The sequence below is a fragment of the Macaca mulatta genome, chromosome 18, assembly GCF_049350105.2.
Source record: "Macaca mulatta isolate MMU2019108-1 chromosome 18, T2T-MMU8v2.0, whole genome shotgun sequence".
Classification (NCBI taxonomy): domain Eukaryota; kingdom Metazoa; phylum Chordata; class Mammalia; order Primates; family Cercopithecidae; genus Macaca; species Macaca mulatta.
The window spans coordinates 46,584,471-46,610,853 of NC_133423.1; the positions used below are offsets into that span (position 1 = coordinate 46,584,471).

Here is a 26,383-nt window from a genome sequence, read left to right on the forward strand (position 1 = left end):
TCATCATCAAAATCAGCATGTACATGTCATACAAGCCGAGAGTGTTCATGTCCTTGTTCCTTTCAAATGAAGGTGATATATACTTTTTCACTGAGTTTTTATTCCTAAAATTCTTTCTTCTGGAGCAGGAAGCAAATGTCCTGGAATCGTAGACTTTCAAAGTCAGAAGGGTCATTCAGGTTCATCTAGTGCCCTTCTCACTCTGCAGGGATCCTCCTCCGCCCCTGTCCAGTGCCTGGTGGTCCAGCCTGTGATGGGCAGGCCCAGGCTGCCGTTGACAGGCTCTGGAGTTCTGTTTTCTATTGAACCGAGATGTTTCTACATTGCCTATTGGTCATAGTTCTGCCTAGAGCAGTTCAGGCTGGGGCTGTTCTCTTGCCCCTCCTTGAGGCAGACTTTTAGATATTTTCGGTTGTTATCACATGTCTGACACCACTTCCACCCCATCCCTCACCTCTTAGTCCTCTCCAGGCTAAATCCCCCAGTGTCTTTTTTTTTTTTTTTTTTTTTTTGAGACGGAGTCTTGTCTGTCATCCAGGCTCTGGAGTGCAATGGCATGGTCTCGGCTCACTGCAACCTCTGCCTCCTGGGTTCAAGCTATTCTTCTGCCTCAGCCTCCCAAGTAGCCAGGACTACAGACGCACGCCACCACGCCTGGCTAATTTTTGTATTTTTTAATAGAGATGGGGTTTCACCCAGCCGTTGAGACAAGCTGGTCTCAAACTCCTGACCTTGTGATCCGCCCACCCTCGCCTCCCAAAGTGCTGGGATTACAGGCGTGAGCCACGGCACCCTGTCTCCCCCGCAATGTCTTTAGTTAGACCTTTTCCACCATCATGTCTAACTGGGCTGCAATTTGGGGAAAGTGTCCAAATTAGTCCATGTTATCCTAAAAGGGGTGTGCCCCGGGTTAGCAGGGCCAGGGCTAGGGTGAGACAAACAAGGCACACATCTAAGTTGGTGCTTGCCTACAGGTGCCAAGAGAGTGCTTCCTTGGGTTTACACCCGTGGTGCCTTCTTTACCTCATTCTGGCCCCAGCCCTGGGATTAGAGTCGCGCCAGTGTGGTCCAAGTGGTGTAATTCCCTAGATGCTTAGGCAGCATCAACTTTCAGTAGCTGTGCCCCATGCAGGGCACATTAAGCTAGCGGCAAGTTGAGACTGCAGACCTCAGCTTAACATCAGTTGTTGCCCGAGACAGATTTCATCCCACATCTTCATGACAGGCCTAACAACAAGGCACTTTGCCCTTAATCCTCTACTGCTGCCTGCTCTTCATTTTGGGCCAACTGTACAGCTCATTTTGACATAGTAGCTGATCATTTTTCTGATCAGTTAACTTTGTCTTATTAAGCAAAGTGAAGAATATAATGTTGGAAAATAAGTGTGTTGCTTAAAAAAGAAGTATCCCCTTCTACCATCTTGCATTTATGTCTGGGTTGTGCTGGGTAAAGTTCTAGACTTACTAATGCAGACTTCATTTTGGTCCGGTTTCCACAGCATGCCTCAGGCATCAGTGTCCAGGAGTAGCTGTATTTGAGGTTTCCTTCACTCTGGTAGGTTCCTGATTCCTGATGAAAATAACTTGAAAAAAAATAATTATACTACTGATCCTCTTTTGGGATAATGCAATTGCTAAGGAATGTTGTCGATTATAATTTTTATTTTTTAATGTACAGATGTACTACCTCTCATTGAGCACTGAGAGTTAGAATTCATTTTTCTTTCAATGGTTTAAAATCACTTATGTGGCGACACATACTTCTTAAGTGTGTTCAACTCTTTTTCTTCCCACATATGTAGTGTGACCTTTAAAAACGACAACTTTATTTTGGACATTAAATGTGCAATATTCACTACTTATTCATTGTTCAGCATTTTTCATACCTGTACAAAGGGTCAGTTTTTATATAGTGGTGAGAAACAGGAAGAAATGACAATTGGTTAAGTGAAATTCTGCAAATAAACTAGATTCCAATTTAATTTACACATGGCGGTCGGGCGCGGTGGCTCAAGCCTGTAATCCCAGCACTTTGGGAGGCCGAGACGGGCGGATCACGAGGTCAGGAGATCAAGACCATCCTGGCAACACAGTGAAACCCCGTCTCTACTAAAAAATACAAAAAACTAGCCGGGCGAGGTGGCGGGCGTCTGTAGTCCCAGCTACTCGGGAGGCTGAGGCAGGAGAACGGCGTAAACCCGGGAGGCGGAGCTTGCAGTGAGCTGAGATCCGGCCACTGCACTCCAGCCTGGGTGACAGAGCAAGACTCCGTCTCAAAAAAAAAAAAAAAAAAAAAAAAAAAAAAAAAAAAAAAATTTACACATGGCGGGCCGGTCTCATTGTTTCCTGCAAGTTGGTTGATAGTCTTTTCACACATAAACCACAATAAGAAAAATTTTATATGAGAAACTTTGTAATGGATAGAATCTTTACTCCGTGACCTTTCACCACGATGGGTGAGGCCTCTAATTACAAAGGGAAGTTTTAACTTGAGAATGTAAGAATTGGCAGGGACAGGAGGCCACCTGCTGATCCCAGAGAAGTCAGGAGGGTCTGTGATGTGGCCTTGAGCTTGGTAAGAGCAGGGCCATAAAAATTGCACAAATGAGATGCGAGTGGGGGTGCTTCTGGCAGTGTAACCCCAGCTTGGTCATGGTCTGCTGGGGTAATCCACCTTCAGTGATGGGATGCCCAGGGAGTTCTCTTTAGTGTTATTTTTCACTCACATTTGTAAGATGCACTTTGAATGGGCCAAGGTGTGGGGAAGGGTCTGCACATTCCATTTGAGAATTACACCAATTTGGGATTCCTTGGGGACAGGCCTTTCTGGGAGTGGAGTATGTCTCCCTCACCCTTGTCTAAGCTTGGCAGCTTTTTAAATCAGACGGAACCACAGGATTTAAGGGTTGGAAAGTGGCCTAGAGGCAGGTTGTCTCACCTCCTTCTATTGCAGGAGCCAAGTTAACTGCCTCCAGACCAGTGGGCATCTTTGTGGGGACACTGTGAAAGAAACGATCTTTCTCCGAAAATGCTGCTTTTCTGAAGACAGCCGTTTTCCCTCTTGGTCTTTCTTTGCCACCTCTTGTTTAACGTATAATCAAGAAATAACAAAAAAAAATGGGCAACCAGCAGCCCTCGGGGCTGCTCTGCCTGTGGAGTAGCCATTTTCTTACTCTTTTTTTTTTTTTTGAGATGGAGTCACACTCTGTTGCCCAGGCTGGAGTGCAATGGCGTGATCTCGGCTCACTGCAAGCTCCGCCTCCTGGGTTCACGCCATTCTCCTGCCTCAGCCTCCCAAGTAGCTGGGACTACAGGTGCCTGCCACCACGCCTGGCTAATTTTTTTGTATTTTTAGTAGAGACGGGGTTTCACCGTGTTAGCCAGGATGGTCTCCATCTCCTGACCTCGTGATCCGCCCGCGTTGGCCTCCCAAAGTGCTGGAATTACAAGCGTGAGCCACCATGCCCAGTCTTTTTCTTACTCTTTTTACTTTCTTAATCTTGATTTTGCCTTGCACTGTGGACTCACCCTGAATTCTTTCTTGCTCGAGGTCCAAGAACCCTCTCTTGGGGTCTGGAATGGACCCCTTTCTGGTAACAAGATCTCTTTCCTCCTCTCATTTTAAAATGAGAATAATTCCAGTCTTACCTCCTGGGCTCTTAGAACCCCCTGAGATTTTTTTTTTTTTTTTTTTTTTTTTTTTTTTTTGAGACGGAGTTTTGCTCTTGTTGCCTAGGCTGGAGTGCAGTGGCGTGATCTCGGCTCACTGCAGCCTCCGCCTCCTGGGTTTAAGCAATTTTTGTGCCTCAGCCTCCTGAGTAGCTGGGATTACAGGCACCTACCACCATGCCTGGCTAGTTTTTGTATTTTTAGTAGAGACGGGGTTTCACCTTGTGGGCTGGTCTTGAACTCCTAACCTCAGGTGATCCACCCACCTTGGCCTCCCAAAGTGACACAGGCATGAGCCACCGTGCCTGGCCCCCACTGGGATCTTATAGGGCTTTGGGGATCACAGGGGGCCCAGAAATGTGAGGGGCTGTTATTGAAGAAGGAGTGGGGCTGGACTTAAGTGGCCAGCACTGGAACCGGGGACAAAACCCAGGACGCTTGACTCTTGGCTAAGGAGCCTTCCAGCCTGAGGCTTCTGTGACTGGTGGGGGACCAAGCACCCCCTGACCCTGGCTCTCTTGTCCTGTCTGACCAGTGAGGTACAAGTGAAAGCTCAGCCCATGGTGCCTCCAGCCAAGTCATTTCCATCTCAAAGCAGGGCCTACTTTCACCATAGATTATCCCCTGGGCGGTTTCTTCTCATGTAGCTACATCTAGTTTTAAACCTCAGTTGGCAGCAGGCAAAGTGTGTTGGGCTCTTGGTGGACCCAGGAGATCACCAAGGTGGTTGCCGGTCACTTCCTCTCACTGCTGTCTTCAAAGTCTAGTGGGCATTGACCACAGAGGGAAGCCTGCAGGCTGCAGCATGCCCGTCAGAAGCCCCTGGGAAGAGTATGTTCATGGAACGCTGTGCCCTGCATTATCACAGGAAGTCCAGTCTTGAAAACACCGAGTCTTCCAGGTCATTTCTCTCCTTGACTCCGTGCTGCAGCACACCGAGCTGACTCAGCCTGTCTCTGGTCTTTGTTGCCAGTGACAGAGCCTGAGTACTCTGAGAGGGCAGGTGGGGGAAGATAGGCAGCTCTGCTCCACCCAGACCTCTTACAGGGACAGTGCCAGGCTCCAAGGGCAGCTCAGAGGGTTTGGGGAGGGCCGAGTGCTGTCCCCTCACCACCCTCCCCTCTGACCCTAGGAGCAGTGGCTTTATCAGGAGGCCAATCTGGGGGCTGCCTGTGCACTGTGTGCATTTGTTAAAGGGGGTGCCAGCCGGCCGGCCCTCCTCAACGTGCTTCCCACAGCCCATCACTGCATCTGAAACCACGCCAACAGAGGAAGTGTCCCTCTGAGGAATGGCACTTCTTCTGGTCCCAAGAAGCCCTCTTCAAAATGCAAGTACCGCAGGAGGGTATGTATCAGCTAGCACCAGCTGATTACTTGGCACCCTTATACATCACCATCATGCCAACACCAGGCGCACCCAGAGCTGCAGTCTCAACCATTAGCTTAAGAATCACCTGGAGTCAACTGCTTTCTGCTTAGAAATAACAAACTCAAAAGGACATTTTGAGGACAGTCGCGGAAATCTGAATATGGACTATAAAATGATATTGAATTCATGTTAATGAATCAATCTCCAATGTGGTAATAGTATTGAGGTAATAGAGCACAAAGCAGTTACTTAAGAAATAATTCCTATTGCAATTTTTCTTGGCTGTGAAACTGGCCTCAAAGACCAGGCAGATGTTCCAATACATACCACTCCTGTGTCCTTAACTTCCCTGGTTATGCAAGACTCTCCATAGAGGTGCCTCAAAGCATCCCCATACAAGGAGGTACGTAAGCCCGCTCCTGTGACCTCTTAACAGCTCAGACAGGCTCCTGGATGAATCCCAAGGTTAATCAGGAGCCACCTCTTGCCCTGGTGAAGGCTCTGGTGAGGAGTGGAGCTTTGCAACCCACTGGCCTGCATAATAACTTGTGAAGATCTTGTGAAGATCCCTTGACCGTCAGACCATCTCCCTGGAAAAAGCATCACTACCTCTTTTTTAAAAAATGTATTTTTAATTAGTATGGATATATGTATTTATATATTTATAGGGTACATGTGATGTTTTGGTACAGGCATACAATGTGCAATGATCAAATCGGGGATTGGCATATCCATCACCTCAAGTACTTATTGTTAAGAACATTCCAGTTCCACTCTTAGTTATTTTAAAATATACAATAAGTTATTAACTATAGTCGCCCTCTTGTGCTAGCAAATACTAGATCTTATTCATTCTCTCTAACTGTATTATGCTCTCATTAAGTATCCCCACATTATCCCCCGCTCCCTGCTATCCTTCTCAGCCCCTGGTAATTATTCTATTAACTCCGTGAGTTCAATTTCAACCTTTTTTTAGTTTCCACATATGAGTGCGAACATGTGATATTTATCTTTCTGTTCTTGACTTATTTCCCTTAACATAATGGCTGCCAGTTCCATCCATGTTGTTGCAAGTGACAGGATTTCATTGTTTTTTATGGCTGAATAATATTTCATTGTGTGTTCATTTTCTTTATTCATTCATTTGTTGATGGACACTTAGGGTGATTCCATATCTTGGCTATTGCAAATAGTGTTGCAGTACACGTGGGAGTGCTGGTATCTTTTCAATATACTGATTTCCTTGCTGACAGATACCCAGCAGTGGGATTGCTGTTGCTGGATCATATGGTAGTTCTATTTTTTTTTTTTTTTTGGAAGAGAGTCTCTCTGTTGCCCAGGCTGGAGGACAGTGGCGTGATCTCAGCTCACTGCAACCTCCGCCTCCTGGATTCAAGCAATTCTCCTGCCTCAGCCTCCCAAGTAGCTGGGACTGTAGGCATGCGCTAGCATGCCTGGCTAATTTTTGTATTTTTAGGAGAGACGGAGTTTTACCATGTTGGCTAGGCTGGTCTCGAACTCCTGACCTTAAGTGATCCACCCGCCTCGGCCTCCCAGAATGCTGGGATTATAGGCATGAGCCACCCCACCTGGCCTATTTTTAGTTTTTTGAGGAAACTCTGTACTGTTCTCCATAGTGACTGTACTAATTTACATTCCCACCAATGGTGTATGGGGATTCCTCTTTCTCCGAAATCTCACCAGCATTTGTCATTGCCTGTCTTTTGGATAAAAGTCATTGTAACGGGTGAGATGTCTCATTCATGGCCTCATTAGTGCCCTAGCCTACGGCCCTTTCCTCTTGCCAGCTCACCTGGGACCCAGGCATGCCTCCCACCTCTCCTTAAGCCCCAAGGACCACAGGAGCTAAGGTGGTCAACAAATTCACCCTGAGGTGTAAATAGGGAGGCACCCCTCCAAGTCAGCCTGCCCATGTTGGGGCAAAGGGGGTGAAGTTGCCAGTGCATTTGGACTTTGCATGCCCTGAGAGGTTGCAGGTCAGAGAGAGGTCAGAGCTGTAGCTGCTTTACCCACAGGGACCCTCCAGCCAGACCTCCCCTCAGGTCTCCGGGCTTCAGCCCCTGAGACAGTGGTTCCCAAATGCCTTGAGAGAGGGGAGCCTGGTTTCCATTTCCTAGCGGTCCCAGCTCCCTAGGCAATGTAGGGCAGCTGATGGGGCAAGAGTTAGGCAGAGGGTGTGGGACAATCACAGTGGAGATCCCAGGGGGCATGGGGTAAAGGCCCCAGGCCTCTTCCTGCCACCAAGTTTCCAGGATTTAATGTTCCTCTGACCACAGGTTTGCACAGCCCCTGCCCCAGCCTTGCTCTCTGGAACTCTGTGTTCTCCGTGACACTGCTGCAGGGGCCACACTTCTCCAAGAACTCTCTGCACGTCCAAAGGTCACTCTGCAAAGAGGGTCCTGTCATGCCCCTCATGAGTAGATGGCTTTGTATTTTCCAAAGCCCCTTCACATCCATTATTTCCTCAGATCTTGGTAGTCCTCCCAGCCAGGAGGGAAGAATATGATTGTCTGTGTTCAACAGTAAATGAACTGAGACCCAGAGAAGTGAAGAAAGTGTCCTAGGTCCACACAGCAAGTCGGTGACAGAGGAGGACAAGACTGGGCCTCCAGGCCCTGTAAACAGTTTCCTGTCTGCTTTACTATAGCAGGTGTTCTAGGTAAGAAAGGGCAAGGGAGCATTTCTGGAAGTTTCATGCTCAAGTTAATGCATGTACACACACACACACACACACACACACATGCACACTTACAAAATGCTGGCATAAATATCAGGGAACTCCGAAATGGTTGTCCACATAGGAGGCCAGATGAGCCTCCTTGAGCAGGGTCTTGACCCCGAGTAGGGGAGGAGTCAGCCGGCTGGGGGCTGCCAAGGTGCCTGGGAATCGGGACGGGCCGTACCAGCCAAGCCTTGCACTGGCTTCATTATTTACAGTGCAGAAATGGATATTGGTGGCTGAGGGACTCTTCACGGTGAGCACATGGCGGCTGGTGGGCTCCGGGGATTCATCTGGCTTAAATTTTCATAATTGGACTCCTGGGCCTGGGACCTGTGGACAGGAGAAAGTTGAATGGCCACCCAAGACAGGTCAGAGGTCCCCAACTGCCCAAACTATATGCCAGCAGTGGGCCAAGAAGAGGAGACATTCTGGGGAGCAGTGTGGCTGGAACTGGCAGGGCTTAGAGATGAATGGCATCGGAGGCTGGGCAGAGTCAGGAATAGGGAGGGGCTCCCAAAGGCCAGGGCAGCCCAGACCATAGAGTGGCTATCTCTGTCTGAGGCCTCAAGACTGGCTGCATGTCCCTGACCTACAAATCAGAATCTGCAGGCCTGGCTTCCTGGTCACCAACTGCTTTCCTGATTTCCCCTAGGACATCTCAGTGGGAATCTCAAATCTCAATGTCCACTGTGCTACGCATGACCCTCACACCCACCCCACTCTCTTCTCCTCTTGTCTTTATCTCAGGAAGTGGGACCCAGGGCCCAGGCTCCCAACCCGGGCTGCCTGGCTCCCTCCCACACTGTGTGCTGCCCATTGGGCCCTTGGGCAAGCCCTGCCTCCCATCTACCCACCTCCCCACTGCCAGCCCTGCACCTTTGTCCAAGCAGCCAAACCAGCTTCAGCCTTGCCAACGACCTGCACCCAAGTCTCCTGGGCCAGCTTGTTCTGTTGGGGCCACTCGTCTGCTTAAAAGCATTCAGTGACTTCCCATTGCACCCACAATAACCCCCACGCCTTTCCTGCCTTCCTCCTGCCCACCCTCCGGAAATGCCTGTCTCCTTTCTGGGCCTTGCCTGAGCCTTTCTACTTGCCTTTTCCTCTCCCGGGCTGCCCCCACTGCCCCGTCTGACATCCACACTCTAGTGGGGCTTGCTCTCTGGAACTCCACCCCCTCACCTGCCCAGGCCTCAGCCTCCGTCCTCAGGTCCCCTCAACGTCATGTCCTCCAAGAGAACTTGATCTAAAGCAGCCTCAGCCCAGCAGCGGGCCCCCTCCCCAGGGGATCTGCTGCATCGTGTGTCCATTTCCTTCACAGCTCTTACTTTACAATGTCAGGTGGCCTGTTTCTGTATTTATTAAAATTCTTCACAATAGGATGTGAGTTCTGTGAGGTCAGGGATATTGCTGTGTCTTTAGTACTAGTGCCTGGTACACAGTAGGTACTCAGTTAAATAACTGAACAACAGTTGGCTTTCAGATTCAGGGGCATTGGTGCGACAGTAAATCAGCAAACAGGGACACAGGACAGGTTGTGGGGCTGTGGAGAGATTGGCAGGAGTGGGGCCACCAGCAGTGTGGCACCTCCAGCCTTCAGGGCACAGGTGGGTGGAGTTATGGGAGTGCCTGGGCTCCTTCTCCCACTCCTACCCTCCGCCAGGATCAGGCACAGCCTGTCCAGGGTCTATGAATTGAGTTCTTTCTCCTTCAACACCAGCTTTCACATGGGTGGATGCCACAGAAGAGGAGAGTAATGACCCAAGTAAAGACCCAATGACTCAGTGATTTCCTAGGGGTCCCTGGGCCCCTCACCTAGGCTCTCAGAAACTCTAGAAATTTTGTTTGCAGAGTGCTGGGAGGGAACAGGGATGAGTGTCCCCAATGTGGCTTTTGTGTGAATCTGCCTGTTCAAGAATGTGGAGGGGAAACTACAGGAAGAAACAGCCTGGAGTTGTGGGAGAAGAGCAGGTCAGCAAGGCCTGGTCTGTCCAGGGAAGACCTTGGAAGGCTGCAAGAGGGGTGCCTTGGTGGGCTGCAAGGAGGGCCCAGCCCCAGCCCTTTGCCATTTCTTCCTCCTCCTGCCTGGACCCCCTGGCTGATGGGGACTAGGTGGGTGGGGTGGGGTGGGGTGGAGGCGGGGAGCTCACTTACCGTGGTGGAGTGTCTGGGGTGTTCAGATGCTCTGTGGGAGGGACAGCAAGAGAGCAGGCATGAATCTCCACTGCAGTCTGCAACCTGTGCACCCACCCCCACCCACGCCATGTGGAAGGGGTCTCGGGGAAACCACTGTTTGTGAAGCAAACAGCAGACTAGCATGGTGTGAAGCTGCACCATGGAATCCTGCTGGGGAGTGAGTTAGGAGAAGGATGGACTGAGGAGAAATCTGGTAAAAAGTCTGTTCTTCTGAGCACCCTGAGCACAAAACACTTGATGAGTTCCAAGAAAGTGGCAAGAAAGCCATTGTGGCCACGGCAGCAGCCAGGGCCACTGTGACAAAGTCTGATCTCCTCACTAGAGTGTGAGGCTAGTGCTATGGACCTGGGAGTTCTGAGGGGCTCCGAGAAGCTCCCTCCCTCTCTGGGGCACAGGGCAGATTTCTGATGCAGAACAGCGACAGCAGTGGTGGCACTCTCAGGACACCCTGCTAGTCAAGCCACCACGATCTCTGCTAGGAAGAGCGTTTCCTTGTGTTCCTAGCTCATGCCTACTTACATATTTTTATTTAGCTCTCTCAGCACTGCTTGTGTGAAACCTCCAGATGCCCCACCAGAGGGAGGCATACCATCCTCTGGCTTCTGCACACCGTCCCTGGAGGAGAGCCCTTCTCATGGCACATTGCAATGATCTGCCTACCGCTCAGCGCCCACTGCAGGGCAGGGGACCATGCCTTGTTCATCAGTGTATTCCTAGCACCCACACAGCACATAGTAGGTCTTCAGAAACGGTGCTATTTAGGAAGGTCTGTAGTCAGAGCCCCTCCAGAGGAATCGTTTGCCGGATGGTGGTAAAGGGGTAAGCCGTGTGTGGGTCTCTCTGTCTCTGTGCCACTATCAAAAGGCAGCTTATTTAACCTCCTGAGTCTCAGCTTCCTTATTGCAAAATGGGATTTTTTCACGCTGGTTACACCTGCTGGGCTTCATGCAGAGAGGAAAGCGCCAGGATATATAGGGCAAAAAACCGACGTTCTGGTAGTGCCAGGTGGTCAGCCAGGTGGTCTTATTTAAGAGGAGAGCCCTGGCCCGGCCCATCGCTGCCACCTGGGTCTGGGGCGCACCCACCTGGGCGGTGGCGGGCGACGCCAGCGGCCAGGACCCCGAGCAGCAGCAGCGCCTTGAGGCCGAGCGCGCCGAGCAGGAGGGCGACCGTCGAGGCCCCGCTGGCGCCATGGAAGCGGAACAGGTAGACGCTGGCCTCGGAGCGGCCCAGGCTGTTGGCGGCCGTACACGTGTAGCGGCCGTCGTGGTTCAGTGCGGGCAGTTCGGCGGTCACCAGGTGGCCGTGACCCTGACCCGAGCTCGGCACGGCGGCCGAGCCATTGCCCAGGGCCGGGCCGGACCAGGCGAGGGCGGGCGGCGGCTCCCCTTCGGCAGTGCAGAGCGCACGGAAGGCGTGCGCGGGGCCGGGCAGCACCGAGATGTTGATGATCCGCGGCGCGGCTGCAGGGGAGAAGGCGGGTGACTGTCACTAGCCGCGATCAAGGCGGGGTTGGGGTAGGGTGAGAAAGCGGGTTGCAGTGCGCCAGCGGCGGGCAAAGGCAAGGGCACCCCTCCCCTTAGCCCTTTGGATGCCAGAGCCGGAGGAGTGGGGGCGGGTCAGAAGGGAGGAATGGGCACTTGGGTGCCAGGCTGCCCCAGTCCCAATACAGGTGTGGCCTTGGGCGAACGATTCTATCATCTCTGCTTGTTTCTCCATGTGTAAAGTGAGGATCATGATAGCAGTTGTCTTAAGGGGTTGCTGAAAAGATTTGGCAAATTCATGCTTGTGGGGGTGCTTGGACTAGGTCCTGGCCCCCTAGCAAATGCTAAGTGGCCATTATCGTCGCAGAGCAGAGTGGAGAGCCACTGCTCCAGGGAAGGGACCCTGGTTCAGGCATCTTTGTATCGCAGGGTCTGGCAAGTGCTAGGCACTACTGGGTGGGCTCTCTGTGCACCGCTGGGTAGAGGGGCTGCAAGTGTCTTTCAGGGCTGGTAGCACACATCACAATGCACCTCTTGGCATATTTAGGATTGCCATTCACTTGTCTTTCTCGCCCCTTCGTCTGAGAGCCACTGGGGACAGTCACTCTACGACAGTCACTGCAATGCCTATTCCCAGGCCCACCTCAGCCCTTCTTGGGACCTGTATTCTGCATCTGTGTCAAGTTCCCAGGTGGTCCTAAACTACCCCCAGGTGTGAGATCCCTGGGGTAGAGGAGAGGGCTGCGTCTCGTTGCCCTTCCTGGTGCAGCACAGCTCCTGTCACCCAGGTAGCCCTCAGGGCTGGGCAGGCGGGCGGCGGAAAGGGAGGCCGGGGACCCTTTCCCGCGCCTCCTCACCGGTCACGTGCAGCCGGACGCCGTGGCGGCTCTCGTAGCGGTCGTGGACGTCGCCGGCAAACTCGACACGGCAGAAGTAGCGGCGGTCGTCGGCCAGGGCGAGGCGCTCGACGCGCAGCGAGAGGTCGTTGCGGCGCGGGTTGCCCAGCAGCCGGAAGCGGCCGTGCAGGCTCAGCGCCGTCTGGCAGAGCTCGCTGCCCCGCGCCGCAGCGCAGCGGAACACCTGCGGGCCCGCGTAGGGCTCGCCCGCGCGCCAGATGGCAGTCAGCGGCCCGTCGTAGTGGCGGTGCGGGTGAGTGAAGGTGCAGGGCAGCACTGCTGCGTCGCCTGCCGCCGCGCTCACCTCGGCTGGCACCTGCATGGACCAGCGCTGCGCTGGCGAGCCTGAGAGCGGGGCGGGCTGTGTCAGGCTCGGGGCCCGGGGGTCCAGGCTCCCGCACCCGCGGCCTGGAAACCCCACGACCCAGGAAGCGCTCCCCCAACCCCCAGCCTGGAAACCCCAGGACTCAGGGATCATCCCCCACTTCCAGGGGAGCGGGAACCCCCTCTTGTGACTTGAGGGGCAATTCCTGGTGCCTGCACTCCCAGGGCCTGCACTCCCTTGACTTGGGAGGTGCCTGGATTCCCCTCTTTGTTTCCTAACTCACCTGCAGGCCCCTTGTCCCCATATTCTTACCCTTAGTTTTTCCCCATCAAAACCTGCCCTGTGGAAAAACCCTGGGATCCCGTGGTTAAAACAGACTCCCAAGATCTCCGAGATGGTGATAATAATAAAAGCACTTACTGTGCACCTCTGTGTTGAGTAAGTTCTCCGTAGTATCTATTTTAGTTCTCACAAATGAGCCTACAGATAAACACAGTTATCCCCGGGTTACACGTGAATAAACTGAGGCTCAGTTGAGTAACTGAAGTCACACTGCCAGCATGAGGCCAAGCCAGCGATCAGGATCGCCTCACTCCCCAGCCTGCGTTCTAGTGCACTAGAGGCTGGGAACTTTGGGGCTCCTCGGAGAACAACAGCACTTCCACTTACAGAGAGGAAACAGCCCCTGCGAGGGGGCAGTCTGTTTGGAAGTGAATGCGTTGAGTTGGTGCATGAGATTCCTCTAGAATCCAGGTATACCCCAGTGGACTGTGCCCTGACTGGCTTCCCTAGTGCCTGGGCAGGGAGGGAGCTGAGAGACAAGAGAGGTGGGCTATTTCACTGCCTCCTTGCTCTGTGCAAGCACCTCTGGACACAGTTTCCGCATTCCCCACCTTGTGAACCATGGATGTGTGGTTGAGCCAAGGTCTGGAAGCAGAGGTCTGCCTCCAGCTCACAGAGGGCTGGTGAACTGCAGGGTGTGTGTGGTTGCCTCTGTGTGCTGCTTTGGGGGACAGGGGAGCGTGCCTCAGAGGATCAGGCCAGGGGTGGTGCCTCCCAAGGAGAGAGGGCAGGCTTCTAAGCCTGCCCAACCGGTGCCCCAGGGTGCAGTTCACAAAAGGATCTTTAGAGGAAAGAATACAGCAGCCCTTGTATTTCCAAAGGGCTTTGCAATTTACACAGCTTTCATAGATACCATGTCATGTGACCCTCAAAACACCCAGTGGAGAAAGGCAGGGCAGACATTATTAAAGGTGAGAAAATGAAGGCTCAGAGTCACACAGGTTGAAGATGGAAGAAATATAGCTTTTCTGACTCCAAGCCCAGTGCTCTTTGCTTTTTGAGGTAATTTAGCCCAATTTGTTCCTTGGGCAGGAGTCCTCTTAGCCCTAGCGCACGGCTGGCAGACCATCCTCCGTGGGAACCATCCATCTATGAATAATCACAGGTCCGGACGTTCCTTCTGCACGGAACCAAAATCTTCCGCTGCCCACAGGACCGCCATTGTTCTCTGGTGTGTGTACAGCGCCTTCCCATGATGACCCTATGCAGGGTCTTGTCATGACTATCCTGGACCCATCGAGCCTTCTCTTTTCTGGTGGAAAAATCCCAGTCCCTCCCCTGGCCCTCCTCATCCTCACTGTCCTGTTCCTTCATTGTAGTGTCCTGAGCCTGGGGGGCTCCAGGTGTGTGCTCTAGGTGTGCTGGACCTGCAGTGTCCTGAGTCCCATCGTGCTGCCCTGGGCTGTGGGAGCTGTACCTGGAAAAAATCCCACTGTGTGTTCATGCCCAGCTTGCCATCAAGTAAAAGTGTTACCCGATGGTTCAGTTCCAGGTTCTTGGTGCCACAAACAATTGGACGTGACAGAAATAGCAAAGCAAAGCAGCAAGAGTGTATGAAGTACAGTATCACACCCTTGGAGTGGGAGAGTGACTGACCTCTATGAAATGAGATTAGCACCAGTTTGTTACGTTTCATGGCCTTTTATGTTCTTTTCCCTTCTCTTCCCGAGCTGCCTGATCTCTAGCCAGCATCTGCCTTTTGATTGATAGGCTGCTTAATTACTCTGGCCCTTGTGTGCTTGTGCGTCACCTCCATCCCATAATTTTAAGTACATGCATGAGATGCAGTCCATATGCATGAACCTTAAATAGCTAATTACCATACAGGGTCATTTTAAGTATACCTTTTCTCTCTAATGCGCATGCCTATCTCTGAGAAGCTTACCTTTACTGGTCTGGTCTGGATCTTGCCGGCCATGGGGCTCTTACTTGCTTATTTCCCTTTTGTTTTGGCTGCTCAACTTCTGCTTCTTCTCTTGCTTCTTGCTCACCTGCCCCTTCACATTGCTTCTGCTCCTACTCATTCCACCCTGTATCCAACCTCCAATTCCCTCTACTATTCTCCTGCCTCAAAACTACAAGTTCTTTTTTCATACAACCTGCTTTTAAGCCTAATCTCTCTCTCTTTTTTTTTTCTGGACAAATGTAATTACATTTTTGAACCCGACTGGAGGACCTAACATTTTATCTCTAGAAAAAGCTTGTTTATTCAGTCATTAATCATCAAAGAACCTTGTTCCAAATTTGAGAGACCCTGTCTGAAGGATTGGCTGGTTCAGTCACTGCTTCTAGCTGCAGAAAGCACCTATCCAATCTTGAGGCTGAGCCCCAGCCTTAGTTCCCTGCTATTTCCCACTTTCTGTGACCTCAGCCTCCTCTGGCCTCATGCATCTTGTGGGCATCACAGAGCCAGGCACAGATTCCCCACATATTATTTGCTATTGTGCATTCATCAATTCAGGAAACATGTATTGGACACTTCTCCCCTTTATGCCAGGCACTGGGGTATGAGCTGTGGTGACAAAGGTGGACAGGATATCTTATCAGCCTGCTGGGGCTCATGGCTTAGAAAGGGAGACAGATTTGTAGGGACATAATTACACTACAGTTTGCCGGGTGCCGTAAAGATGGGCATGAACAATATCCCTTCTGTCTGAACATGGCTTCTGGCCCATGTCACTCACCAGCTCCTCCTCTTCATCCTCAGGGCTCCACTGACTCTTTCCTACAGCAGGGGGACTTCCCAGAGCCCCAACCCTAGGGCTGGCCTCCCTCCCCTGTGCCCCAGAGCTGGCATAGGTACTTCCTCAGTATGAGCATTGCCTTTGAACTGTGTGTCTTGCCCAGACACACAGAAGCTCCGGCAGGCCAGGGACCACATCTATCCGGTTCTATTTGTGTTGCTGTTGCCCATCATGGTACCTGCCTCCTAGTCACTGACATTGGATTGATTTGCTATGTGAGAGCAGAAGGGTGGGTGTCCAGGCTGACAGGAGAGGGTAGGGGTGGTTAGAGTAGGGGTGGATTAGGCAGGCAGGGATTGGAGAACCCTTGAGAGAGGCGATGTCACTTCAGCAGAGCCGACTGCATGATGCCTTGAGGTAGCATTGTAGACAAAGGGAACAGCAGAGCAAAGCCACAAGGCATGGACATCAATCAGCATAGAGGTTGCCAGGCATGAAGGCATAATGAGGCCAGAGCACACAGTGCTTTGGGGAGTCTTCATCTCATTAAAAAACAATACTCTGAGATCTGGCCACTGCACTCCAGCCTGGGCGACACAGCTAGACTCCGTCTCAAAAAAAAAAAAAAAAAAAAAAAAAAAAAAAAAAAAAAAAAAACAATACTCTGTCATGTGTCATGTTTCCATGGATTCACGGGTTTTTTCTATATCTCTGCTTATCTTGGTTAATTTGTTCACCTCTGTATCAATACAGCATGCCATGTTCTTCATTACTATAGTGTTCTAATGAATCTGGATGGTTCCCCACCTTTTCCCTCTTATTCAGTCCTATATATCTATATCTCGGTTTTTGCCCTTTTATAGAAATTTTAGTTTATGAACTAACAGCAACAATAACGACAGCAGTAAACTCTTTTCAAGAATTTGCTTGGTTTGCATTAAATCTGTACGTTAGGATATCATTCTCAATGATATCCTCATCTCATTTAAAACGCACAAGAGGCTGGGTGCAGTGGCTCATGCCTGTAATTCCAGCACTTTGGGAGACCAAGGCAGGCAGATCACTAGAGGTCAGGAGTTCCAGACCAGCCTGGCTAACATGGTGAAACCCCGTCTCTACTAAAAATACAAAACTTAGCCAGGCATGGTGATGGTCACCTGTAATCCCTATGCGGGAGGTTGAGGCATGAGAATTGCTTGAGCCCAGGAGGCAGAGGTTGCAGTGAGCTGAGATTGCACCACTGTACTCCAGCCTGGGCAACAGAGCAAGACTCTGTCTCAAATAATAATAATAATAATAATAATAATAATAAATAAAAATAAAATGCACAACCACCCCATCAGGTGCTATCATTAGCTCCCTCTTAGAGAAGGGGAAACTGGGGCTTGCAGAACCATAGCAACTTGGTGAAGTCACAGAGCCAAGGCTTAACCCTGGGTAGTTTTGCCTCCTTTGTTCAAAGGATTTTTACCTTTACCTGTAGGCTCCAGTGACCAAGGACAACAGCCAGTTTTGAAAATGTCCTGAAGTGTGCTACAAATGGCAGGTCTGGGCCCCTCACTCCCTGGGTGGGCTTTGCTCTAGGAGCAGAATGGGAACACAGGGGCTCTTTCACCAAGGGTTACGATCTTGGCTGCCATTAGGAAGAGATTTATGCTTCCTGTTTACCTGCTGAATGGGATTCAAAGAAGCGGGCACTTGGACTCCCACTTACACAGGGACCTTTGGATGAGGCTGCCCAGAGGACTCAGGGCGAGGGTAGGAAGGACTCAGCAGGATTTGCCCAGGGAAAAAAGTGCATTTGCTTTGGCTGGAATTCAAGCTCCCCAGCATCCTGTGACATTTACAGTTCCCTCTGGCAGCTTATGCCTGTCTGCTAAGACAGGGGAGGGAGGATTCCTGAGCTGGAATCATGGCTCCTTACTGTAGGGTCTCTAATCTCTCTGCTTTATATCCATCAACCTTCAGGGGTCATCAGGAGACCCACATTCTTCCTGTTGTCCCAAACACCCTCCCTCAATGGTGGGCCATAGTGTATGGTGGGAAGCATGCTAGCTTTGGCATAGCCGGACCTAGGTGGCAATTCCACCTCTGGCCATTCTTCATCAGAATTTTATCAAGCACCCAATCTGTGCCTGGCATGTCCTAGGCTCCTTCACTTACTGGGTGATCTTTGGGCAAGTTACATAATATCCCGGGTCTCAGGGTCCTCTGCTGCAAAATGCGGAACGTAGTACCTTCCACATAGGATTGAGGATTGAATGAAACCACGTATGTAGAGCACCGAAAACAGTGCCTCACACACAGCAAATGCTCCATATGTGTTAGTTCCCTTCCCTCACTAGTCCTGTACAGGGAGTGTGAACGGAAGGTGGTGGAGAAATGTTCAGGGTGATGCCACAGGGGGTTAAGATGTTGAGCTGGGCACGGTGGCTCAGGCCTGTAATCCCAGCACTTTGGGAGGCCGAGGCAGGTGGATCTCCTGAGGTCAGGAGTTCAAGACCAGCCTGGTGGTGAATCCCCGCCTCGACTAAAAATACAAAAATTAGCCAGGCACGATGGTGCACACCTATAATCCCAGCCACTCGGGAGGCTAAGGCAGGAGAATTGCTTGAACCCGGGAGGTGGAGGCTATAGTGAGCTGAGATTGCTCTGGAGTCCACTGTACTCCAGCTTGGGCAACAAGAGTGAAACTGCCAAAAAAAAAGAAAAAAAAGAAAAAGAAAAAGATGTTAGTACCTGGACACTACACCATTTGCAGCTCAGTTCAGCATGTTGGACCAACTGAAGTATAATTGCCCAGTCCTTGTCCTTAACTCACCTGGAATTTCTTCATTTATTCATTCATGTATTCACTCAATAGGTATTTATTGAGAGTTTACCATGTGCTAGAGACTCTGCTGGGTGCTGGGGATACACTTGCAGTGGCAATTAGCAGCCTCCTCCTTATGTTGACAGTCTGGCCATTGCTCAGCCACTATTTGTTTTTTAATTTATGCACAATTCTAACACACTTATTTGGTTTCCCAGCCCAGGGGCATGAAAATTGAAAAGCTAGAACGTGGTTTCTGTTTGTAGACTCTTGGAAAGCAGCAAGAAATGAGAGTTGACATTCATGAGGGAGGAAAGTTTCAGTAAAAAATAATGGAAAGACAGCTTAGGCAGAAATGATAAATGTACAGTGTCAAAGGGACTATTCGGAGAAGGAGTGAACCCAGAAGGCTTTGAACCATCACAACACTGCAGCAGGCGAGTGTAGTAGGTGCACACAGAGATGACCCGAGGCACCATGGAGGGGTTCACTGCCGCAAGAGGCATCCTGCTTTAGTGGCATGCCCTTCAGAGTGGGTGTCAGGGTCTGTCCGGGGCTCCAGCCCTAGCTCTGATGCTGACTTTGGGACCTTAGGCAAGTCGCCATAACTCTCTGGCATCAGTGTCTCATCCATGAGTTGATAACTCTAGATGTTTACTAAGGTGACATTAAATTCTAAAAATCTATGTCTGAAAATGATACTTGGATAAAAATGACAAGAAAGCACATAAAACATTTTAGAAAAATGTCTAGCTGGCCAGGCATGGTGGCTCACACCTGTAATCCCAGCATTTTGGGAGGCTGAGGCAGGCAGATCACAAGGTCAGGAGTTCAAGACCAGCCTGGCCAGTATGGTGAAACCCCATCTCTACTAAAAGTACAAAAAAAAAAAAAAATTTGCCTGGCACGGCAGTGGGTGCCTGTAGTTCCACCTATTTGGGAGGCTGAGGCAGGAGAATCGCTTGAACCTGGGAGGTGGAGGTTGCAGTGAGCTGAGATGGTGCCACTGCACTCCAGCCTGGGCAACAGAGTGAGACTCAGTCTCAAAAAAAAAAAAAAAAAAAAAAAGAAAGAAAGAAAGAAAGAAAAATATCTAGCTTAAATCAAAGGACTTTTAGGTATTCAGAAAACCGACTTGGAAAAGTTACTTGGAAAGAAGCATCCATGCCTTGATGGTCTTTCATAGCGAAATTCCCCCTGTAGCTCCCTTCATGCCTCCTGGCAGTGACGGATCTAAAGGAGGAAGGATTGGGGTTGCAGCATCGGGCATTAGCTCTCACATCATTGTAATCATGATTTCACTAGGGAGTAGTTGACTGATGCCAAACTTACTCTCCCAAAGCCCCTATACCTGTGGTGACAGAATAGGCAGACAGCTCCAGGGAGACAGAAACAGAGCTGGGGAGCCTACACCAGGAGAAGCTGCAATTGGATAGGGGCAGAAACAGAAACCTTGGTTTTGCCACAGCTGACCAAAGATTTCCACCAGTTTCTTGGTAAGGAAGAAAGCAAAGCAGGAATTTGCACGGGAACCTCTGTGTAGATCTTTTGTGGGCGTTGTCACACACTTCTGTTAACTAGAGAGAAAGCTGCTTGTCGGTTTCATGGCGGAGCACGGGTCACTTGCTGTCTGTGGAGGTTTTACTAATGCCTGGAATTAAAGACCCTCTCCAGGGTGTCACAGACAGGAAAGTGAGTCCTGTGGTAGACGTGGTGGAATAATGGCCAGAGGGGGTACCCTTACAGAATGGCACTTTAACAAGAATTAGGTCTGCTGGGGTGGGCTTTATGTGACATGGATTTTGAGGGGGTAAGAGAAGGATGGAGCCAAGGGGGCCAGTCACTGTAGGAAGACCACGCCTCCAGGAGGGACAGCGTTGTGGCCCTCAGAGCTGGAGTGCCTCAGATGTCTGTTGTGCCCCTGCCCCCACCACATGGCTGACATTACCAGCTGACAAGTGGCCAATTTGAGGAGCCCAACAATCTGGGAGGGGCTACGCTCCTTGAGGGCACCTGGTCATGCTAACGGGTGCTCCCGGAGAGTGGCTCCGGGGGTGGAACTTCCAGCATTGTGGCACCTGGAGGGCCAGGAGAGGGCATTTTGGGGGCAAGGAGAGACACTGCCGTTGGCTGTCAACCTCACCCGTAGGTATGTAGGTGGAGCTGAGGCTTTTTGCAGCTCAGCCCTTCCCCTCCCACCCCTCGGTTTGCTCCCTACAAATCTTTCTCTGGGCTTGCAGGTTGTCAACATAGGTTATCAGCAGAGAAAGGGCAAGAATGGGGTGGAGATCAGAGAGCAGAGGAGGGAGAGGAAGCAGAAATTCCAACCGTCAGCACAAACCAGACCCTGAAGGTTCCCGGGAAGGGGTGAGGTGTGAGTAGTTAGTGAAAGGCCAGCTGGTCTCCATCTGCCTCAGGGTTATCTGGCTTCCCCTTTAACCCATGCCTCTGCCGCAGGCTGACTGTGGTGTGGGTGTGGCCCTGCTTACCTGAGCTGATGGAGAGGCAGGGCCACAGGCTGACCCTGCCGTGGGGCCTGTGCCTACCCCAGGGTGCTGCTCTTCAGAGGCCCGATATAGCCTGTCCCTGCTGGTGCCCCCACCCCCTGCCCAGCCTCCATAGTGGGCCCTGCTCCTTCACTCCTCCCCTTCCCGCCCTAGATAGGACATCCTGAGTCCAAGCAAACTGCTCACAATAACTACTGGGAGAGAAAAGCCCCAGCTCATTAAAGCCCCCCGTTTCCTCCTGGGCTGTGACACCAGCCCATCTCCTCAGCCCATCTCCTCTGGTTCCGACCTTTCCCTGCGTCCCGAATGAACACCCCTGCATCTTTAGGTGACCGTTGCTATTTGTCTTGCCATTTGGGTTTGTTTTTCTGCAGCAGTTCAGAACTAGTGAAGTAAATCGCTCTCCACACCAGGCTTCGCCCAGGCTCCCTGCCCACTGCAGGAGGGTGTGGGCGAAGTGGACACCCACTCAGAAGCCTCTGGTTCCCATTTAGGCTCCAGCAGTCACTGAAACCCCAATGAGCCTCACTTGCAAGGCTGTGCTGAAGAGTAAATGAACTGTTTGTCACAGGCCTGGCACAAGGGGTCCTGAAGATGACAGCGGTTGTGGTTGTGACACCTGCCTGTCACAGGCTTGAGGACCACCTGAGGCCTTGTCCAAGGTTACCTGGGTGGTTGGAGCTCCCAGGCCAGTGTTATTCCCGCTGCCCCACATTCCCTGGCATCTCCAGCTTCTTAAAAGCAGATATGGGGGGAGATGAGGGAGGACAAGGGAGGCTATGTGGGGAGCCCCTGGGAGATTAGGGGCTGCTGGGCACTGGGTGTCGAGTACGGGAGTCTCCTGCCTGCAGGGGAGGACATGGAAAGTGGAAGGGGCCTTTCTGGGACGAATGCTTCTCACTTTTCTCTCACCAAGGGGCTGTTCTGGGCCAGGGAAGGGACCATGACTTGCGGGCCCGCGTTGGCACAGGCGTCTGCTTATAGAGCCTCTGGTGCACACACGGTGGTGGGGCAGAGCCTGCTCCTCGGGCCTCCTACCCAGGCCGTGGCCTGGACGTCTTCTGGCTGAGCCACGAGGAGAGGCTCCCAGGAGAAGAGCAGCCAGAAGAGCGTCAGGAAGTGGGGGGCCTGGACCACCCTGGTTCTAACTGTGAAGCAGCTGCTGTTTGTAAAGAAAACGACTTTCTGCAGCTGAGTTGGCTCACGTGAGTGTCTTGGCTGCACTCAGTAATCTCAACAGAGCAGGTGTGCGGTTTGGCTTTTGTTTTTGAACATGTGACTCCACAGCCCGAGCTTCCTCTAAATCCTTTGTCTCTTGCTGATTCATAGCAGCTGACCCGTAGCAGGAGGAAAAAAAAAAAAAAAAACTCCCTAAAATCCCCAAAGCCTCGGCTCTCTTGTAACAGTGTGACTTTGGCAAGGTTTCATGGCCATTTATCGAGCAGCCACTGAGGGCCAGGAGCTGTGCTGGGGGCCTTTGATGTAGTGTCTCATGAACCTCCCCAGTACCTCTTCAAGGTGGCAAGGACCCCAGTTTACAGGGACTCAAGAAAGGTAGGCAGCCTGCCCAAGGCCGTGCAGCCAGTAAAAAGCAGAGGCGAGCTTCAGACCTTCCCTGCTGCCAACATCTACACCCTCAACCCCTCTCCCATCAGCCACTCAGGTCTGACCACTGTCTCAGTGGGACCCAACCCTAAATCATCCCAAAAAGATGGCTAAGTTAGGTCAACTTGGGAAAAGATAGCTCCTTCCCCGTCAGTGCCCACCAAGAGTCCATGGCTGTGTGGGGTGGGGTAGTAGGGGGCCCAGCCAAAAGCCCCACACACCTGGGTTCAAATCCCAGCTCCACCCCTGCCACTTGCCAAGCCTCTCTGGGCCCCATGTTCTTCATCTGTGAAAAAGGAATGTTTCGTAGGGAAGAGTTCCTTTCTCTGCTGGGCGCAGTGGCTCACGTCTGTAATCTCAGCACTTTGGGAGGCCAAGGCGGGCTGATCACTTGAGGTCAGAAATTCGAGACCAGGCTGGACAACATGGCGAAATTCTGTCTCTATTAAAACTGTAAAAAATTAGCCGGGCGTGGTGGCACACACTTGTAATCCCAGCTACTTGGGAGGCTGAGGCACAAGAATCACTTGAACCTGGGAGGCAGAGTTTGCAACAAGCTGAGATTGCGCCACTGCACTGCAGCCTGGGTGACAGTGAGACTCTGTCTCCAAAACAAACAAAAAGTTCCTTTCTCATAGGGTTATGAGGCTTACGTGAGTTACTAAAGTGCCCAGGACGTGGTGAGAGCTGTGCAGAGGTTTGCTGTTACTGCCCAAACCAGCCCCGAGCTGGACACCAGTCTGAGTGCAACGCTGGAGGAGAGGGCAAAGGGGTCTAAGGTATGGGAGTTTATCATCCAGTTGTGGAGCCAGGACCCCATACAGGGAATGTTGACTTACAGCTCTGGACCCCATGATGTCAGCGTGTGGCCTGTGATGGCCGAGCATACAGTGGCATGGATGCTGAGTCCTAGGATGGGGATGGGGGAAGGACTGGGATATGGAGACAGGGGCTCTGAGGATTGCCTTTGCCATTAATCCCAGGTGCCCTCAACTGCATCGAGCATGAGAATCACCCAAGGTGGTGAAAATTCAGATTCCTGGCCTTGCTGCCTGATACTCTGATTCTACAGGTCTGAGGTGGAGCCAAAGAACCTTCATTTTAGCAAATGCCCTCCCCTAACCCCGGGGATTCTGACGCAGATGGCCCCTGTGCCCTTTGAAACACTGTTCCCAGGATACCAAGTCACTGAGCTAAGTGACTGATGACATTGTTGCTTAAACTTCCCAGAGTTCCCACTCACCCGTTGGGATTCCTGCTGGGAGGGCCTCTATCCCTCAATATATCCCCCACATGAAATCACCCCCTCCCATGCACCAGCACCATCCCCAAACGCCCCTGTGCTCCCCTCCCTTCTTCCTCAGGATGTGCCCATCAAAACACACGGCACTTGGGTGACAGCAGCACATGAAGCTTGTTCAGAGCCTGTCATGTCCTCTCTGTACCTGGCCTATTGTCCTCTGGATCCGCGAAGGAATGAGTGGGGTAAGTGGCCTTTATATAGGCGGCCACCCTGAAGCCAGAGACATGGGGTGCCTGCCTCAAGTCACCTGAAATCCAAGACACAGCACTGATTTGAACTTCTGGCTTCTGGCACCACAGGCCCCAAGCTCAGTTCTTCCTCCTCTACAGGCCTGGAGGCCCTGTGCACACGCACTTCCTGCTTTCCAGGGGAGACTGTACCTGACGCCGTCAGCATCTATTCAGTCCTGAGCATGGGCCAGAGAGAGTAGCAGACACTTACCTGTCGGGAGGACACACGCCAAGCAGGCCAGCAGCCGGATGGAGCTTTCCATGCTGTGAGCATCTGAACATCCCAGGTCAGACCCACTCTTGGCCCCCTCCCCAGTGAGGGCCCTCCCAGGTGTGGTGGGGGAAAGAAGGGGATGGGCAGGGCGCCCAGATCTGCAGGTCCCTGTGGGCTCTGTGGGAGCTGGAGGAACTGGGGAGAGGCAGCCTGGCAGCCTGATCATTCAAGCCCCGTGGAGTTTAGTCATGTGGAAAACCAAGAGGGGAACCACTGAGATGATTTTCCAGGACAGGAAACAGGAAAGAGGATGGGAAAGAAACAGGGCCGTTTCCTGTGACTGCCCTCCCCTCACAGAAAACTGTTGTTATATGCTTTATATGTCGCTCACCTTTCCTTCCTTCCTTCCTTCCTTCCTTCCTTCCTTCCTTCCTTCCTTCCTGCCTGCCTGCCTGCCTGCCTGCCTGCCTGCCTGCCTGCCTGCCTGCCTGCCTCTCCCTCCCTCGTTTCCTTCCTCCCTCTTTTCCTTCCTTTCTCCCTTCCTTCTTTCTTCCATCCCTTCCTCCCTTCTCCTCTCCCTTTTTTCCTTCCCTTATCCCTCCCTCCCTCCCTCCCTCCCTTCTCAAAGCTTAGGCTGGGTCTCCGGGCCTGGTTAAGAATGCACAGGGCAGATGCACAGATGTTTGCTCTTTGAGCAGTTGACCCAACTGTGGAGCAGTTTCTCCCTTAGACAGTGACTTGACACCCCCTGCTAGCCACCTCCCTGTCCTTCTGCCCCCTTTCCTCTGTACTTGGGGGTCTTCCTAGTCTCTTGAACCTGCATCTCCAACTCAGCTGCGAGTCCCCAGAGCCAGACCCATTTCTTCAGCTGCTTGCAGACTTCTCCACCTCAACATGCCCACAGAGCCTGTTACCATACTCTGTCTGCCTTCTCTTGTCCCCAAGCTTCTGGGTTCTGTGATTCACTGGATGGCAGCATTATCCTTCCAGGAAAGCTGAGCCAGAAATGCACAAGTCCCCCATGACACCATCTCCTCTTCACCACACACAGCCAGTCCCGTGTTCCATTCCTCCTCCTTCCTTCAGCCGTCCCTGCTTTGCCTCAGGCTGTATCCCTTCTCATGAGACACCTTCAACTTCTTGGTCACCCTCTGCAAGCACAGTGACTTTTGAAAACAATGAAATTGGTAATTTCTCTTCCCTACTTAAAACACTTTCATGACGTTTCATTGTTCTCTCTTAAAGTTTCAACTGTCACACCTGTAATCCCAGCACTTTGGGAGGCCGACATGGGCGGATCACGAGGTCAGGAAATCGAGACCATCCTGGTTAACATGGTGAAACCCCATCTCTACTAAAATACAAAATATTAGCCAGGCGTGGTGGCGGGCGCCTGTAGTCCCGGCTACTCGGGAGGCTGAGGCAGGAGAATGGCATGAAGCCAGGAGGCAGAGCTTGCAGTGAGCTGAGATCACATCACTGCACTCTAGCCTGGGCAACAGAGCGAGACTCTGTCTCAAAAATTTAAAAAAAAGTTCCGACTGGAGATTGACACAGGAAACCCTTCAGGTTCAGGACCCAGGCCAGGGGCTGGTCTACTGTCTGTGCCTCCCTCTCCCTCACCTGCCCCCACCCAACCACAGTTCCCAAGCCATCTTTGCACCTGTGGTCTTCCCAACCCTTTCTCATCCTCTGAGTCATCTCCTTCTTAACCCTTAGTCCTCAGTATCATCTCTGCCTGCAATTACATTATGCACTTACTTGTTTTCTTGTTTATTGTTCCTCTCCTCCCCCAGACATAAGGTCCAGGTGCTCAGCACTAGTTGCCATGTGATTCTTACCTAGAGCGCCACTTGGCATCCCATAGGTGCTGGAGAGGTATTTGAAAGAATGCAGGGGCATTTGCTCCCTGTGTGCAGACCTCCTTCCTTGCACGCGCTGTGCTGTGTTATCATCTGTTTGCTGGTCTGCTCCATCGCCTTTCCTACCTACCCTCCTTTTCCTGGG

At 51.7% G+C, this 26,383-nt stretch overlaps 1 protein-coding gene and 1 long non-coding RNA gene across 2 annotated transcripts; one reads left to right on the plus strand and one right to left on the minus strand.

Moving 5' to 3' along the window:
• Positions 1-6,181: 6,181 nt before the first annotated feature.
• On the minus strand, positions 6,182-24,718 carry SIGLEC15 (sialic acid binding Ig like lectin 15). The gene is made up of 6 exons (XM_028838236.2): positions 24,374-24,718; positions 13,100-13,159; positions 12,316-12,699; positions 11,060-11,437; positions 9,933-9,963; positions 6,182-8,111 (listed from the first exon to the last, which is right to left on the minus strand). The coding sequence occupies exons 1-6, from the start codon at positions 24,600-24,602 to the stop codon at positions 8,030-8,032; spliced, it is 1,164 nt and encodes a 387-aa protein (XP_028694069.2). The 5' UTR covers positions 24,603-24,718; the 3' UTR covers positions 6,182-8,029.
• On the plus strand, positions 23,268-26,054 carry LOC106994488 (uncharacterized). The gene is made up of 3 exons (XR_013408495.1): positions 23,268-23,408; positions 23,994-24,114; positions 24,262-26,054. It is a non-coding gene; the product is annotated as an uncharacterized LOC106994488 (long non-coding RNA).
• The last annotated feature ends 329 nt before the right edge of the window (positions 26,055-26,383 follow it).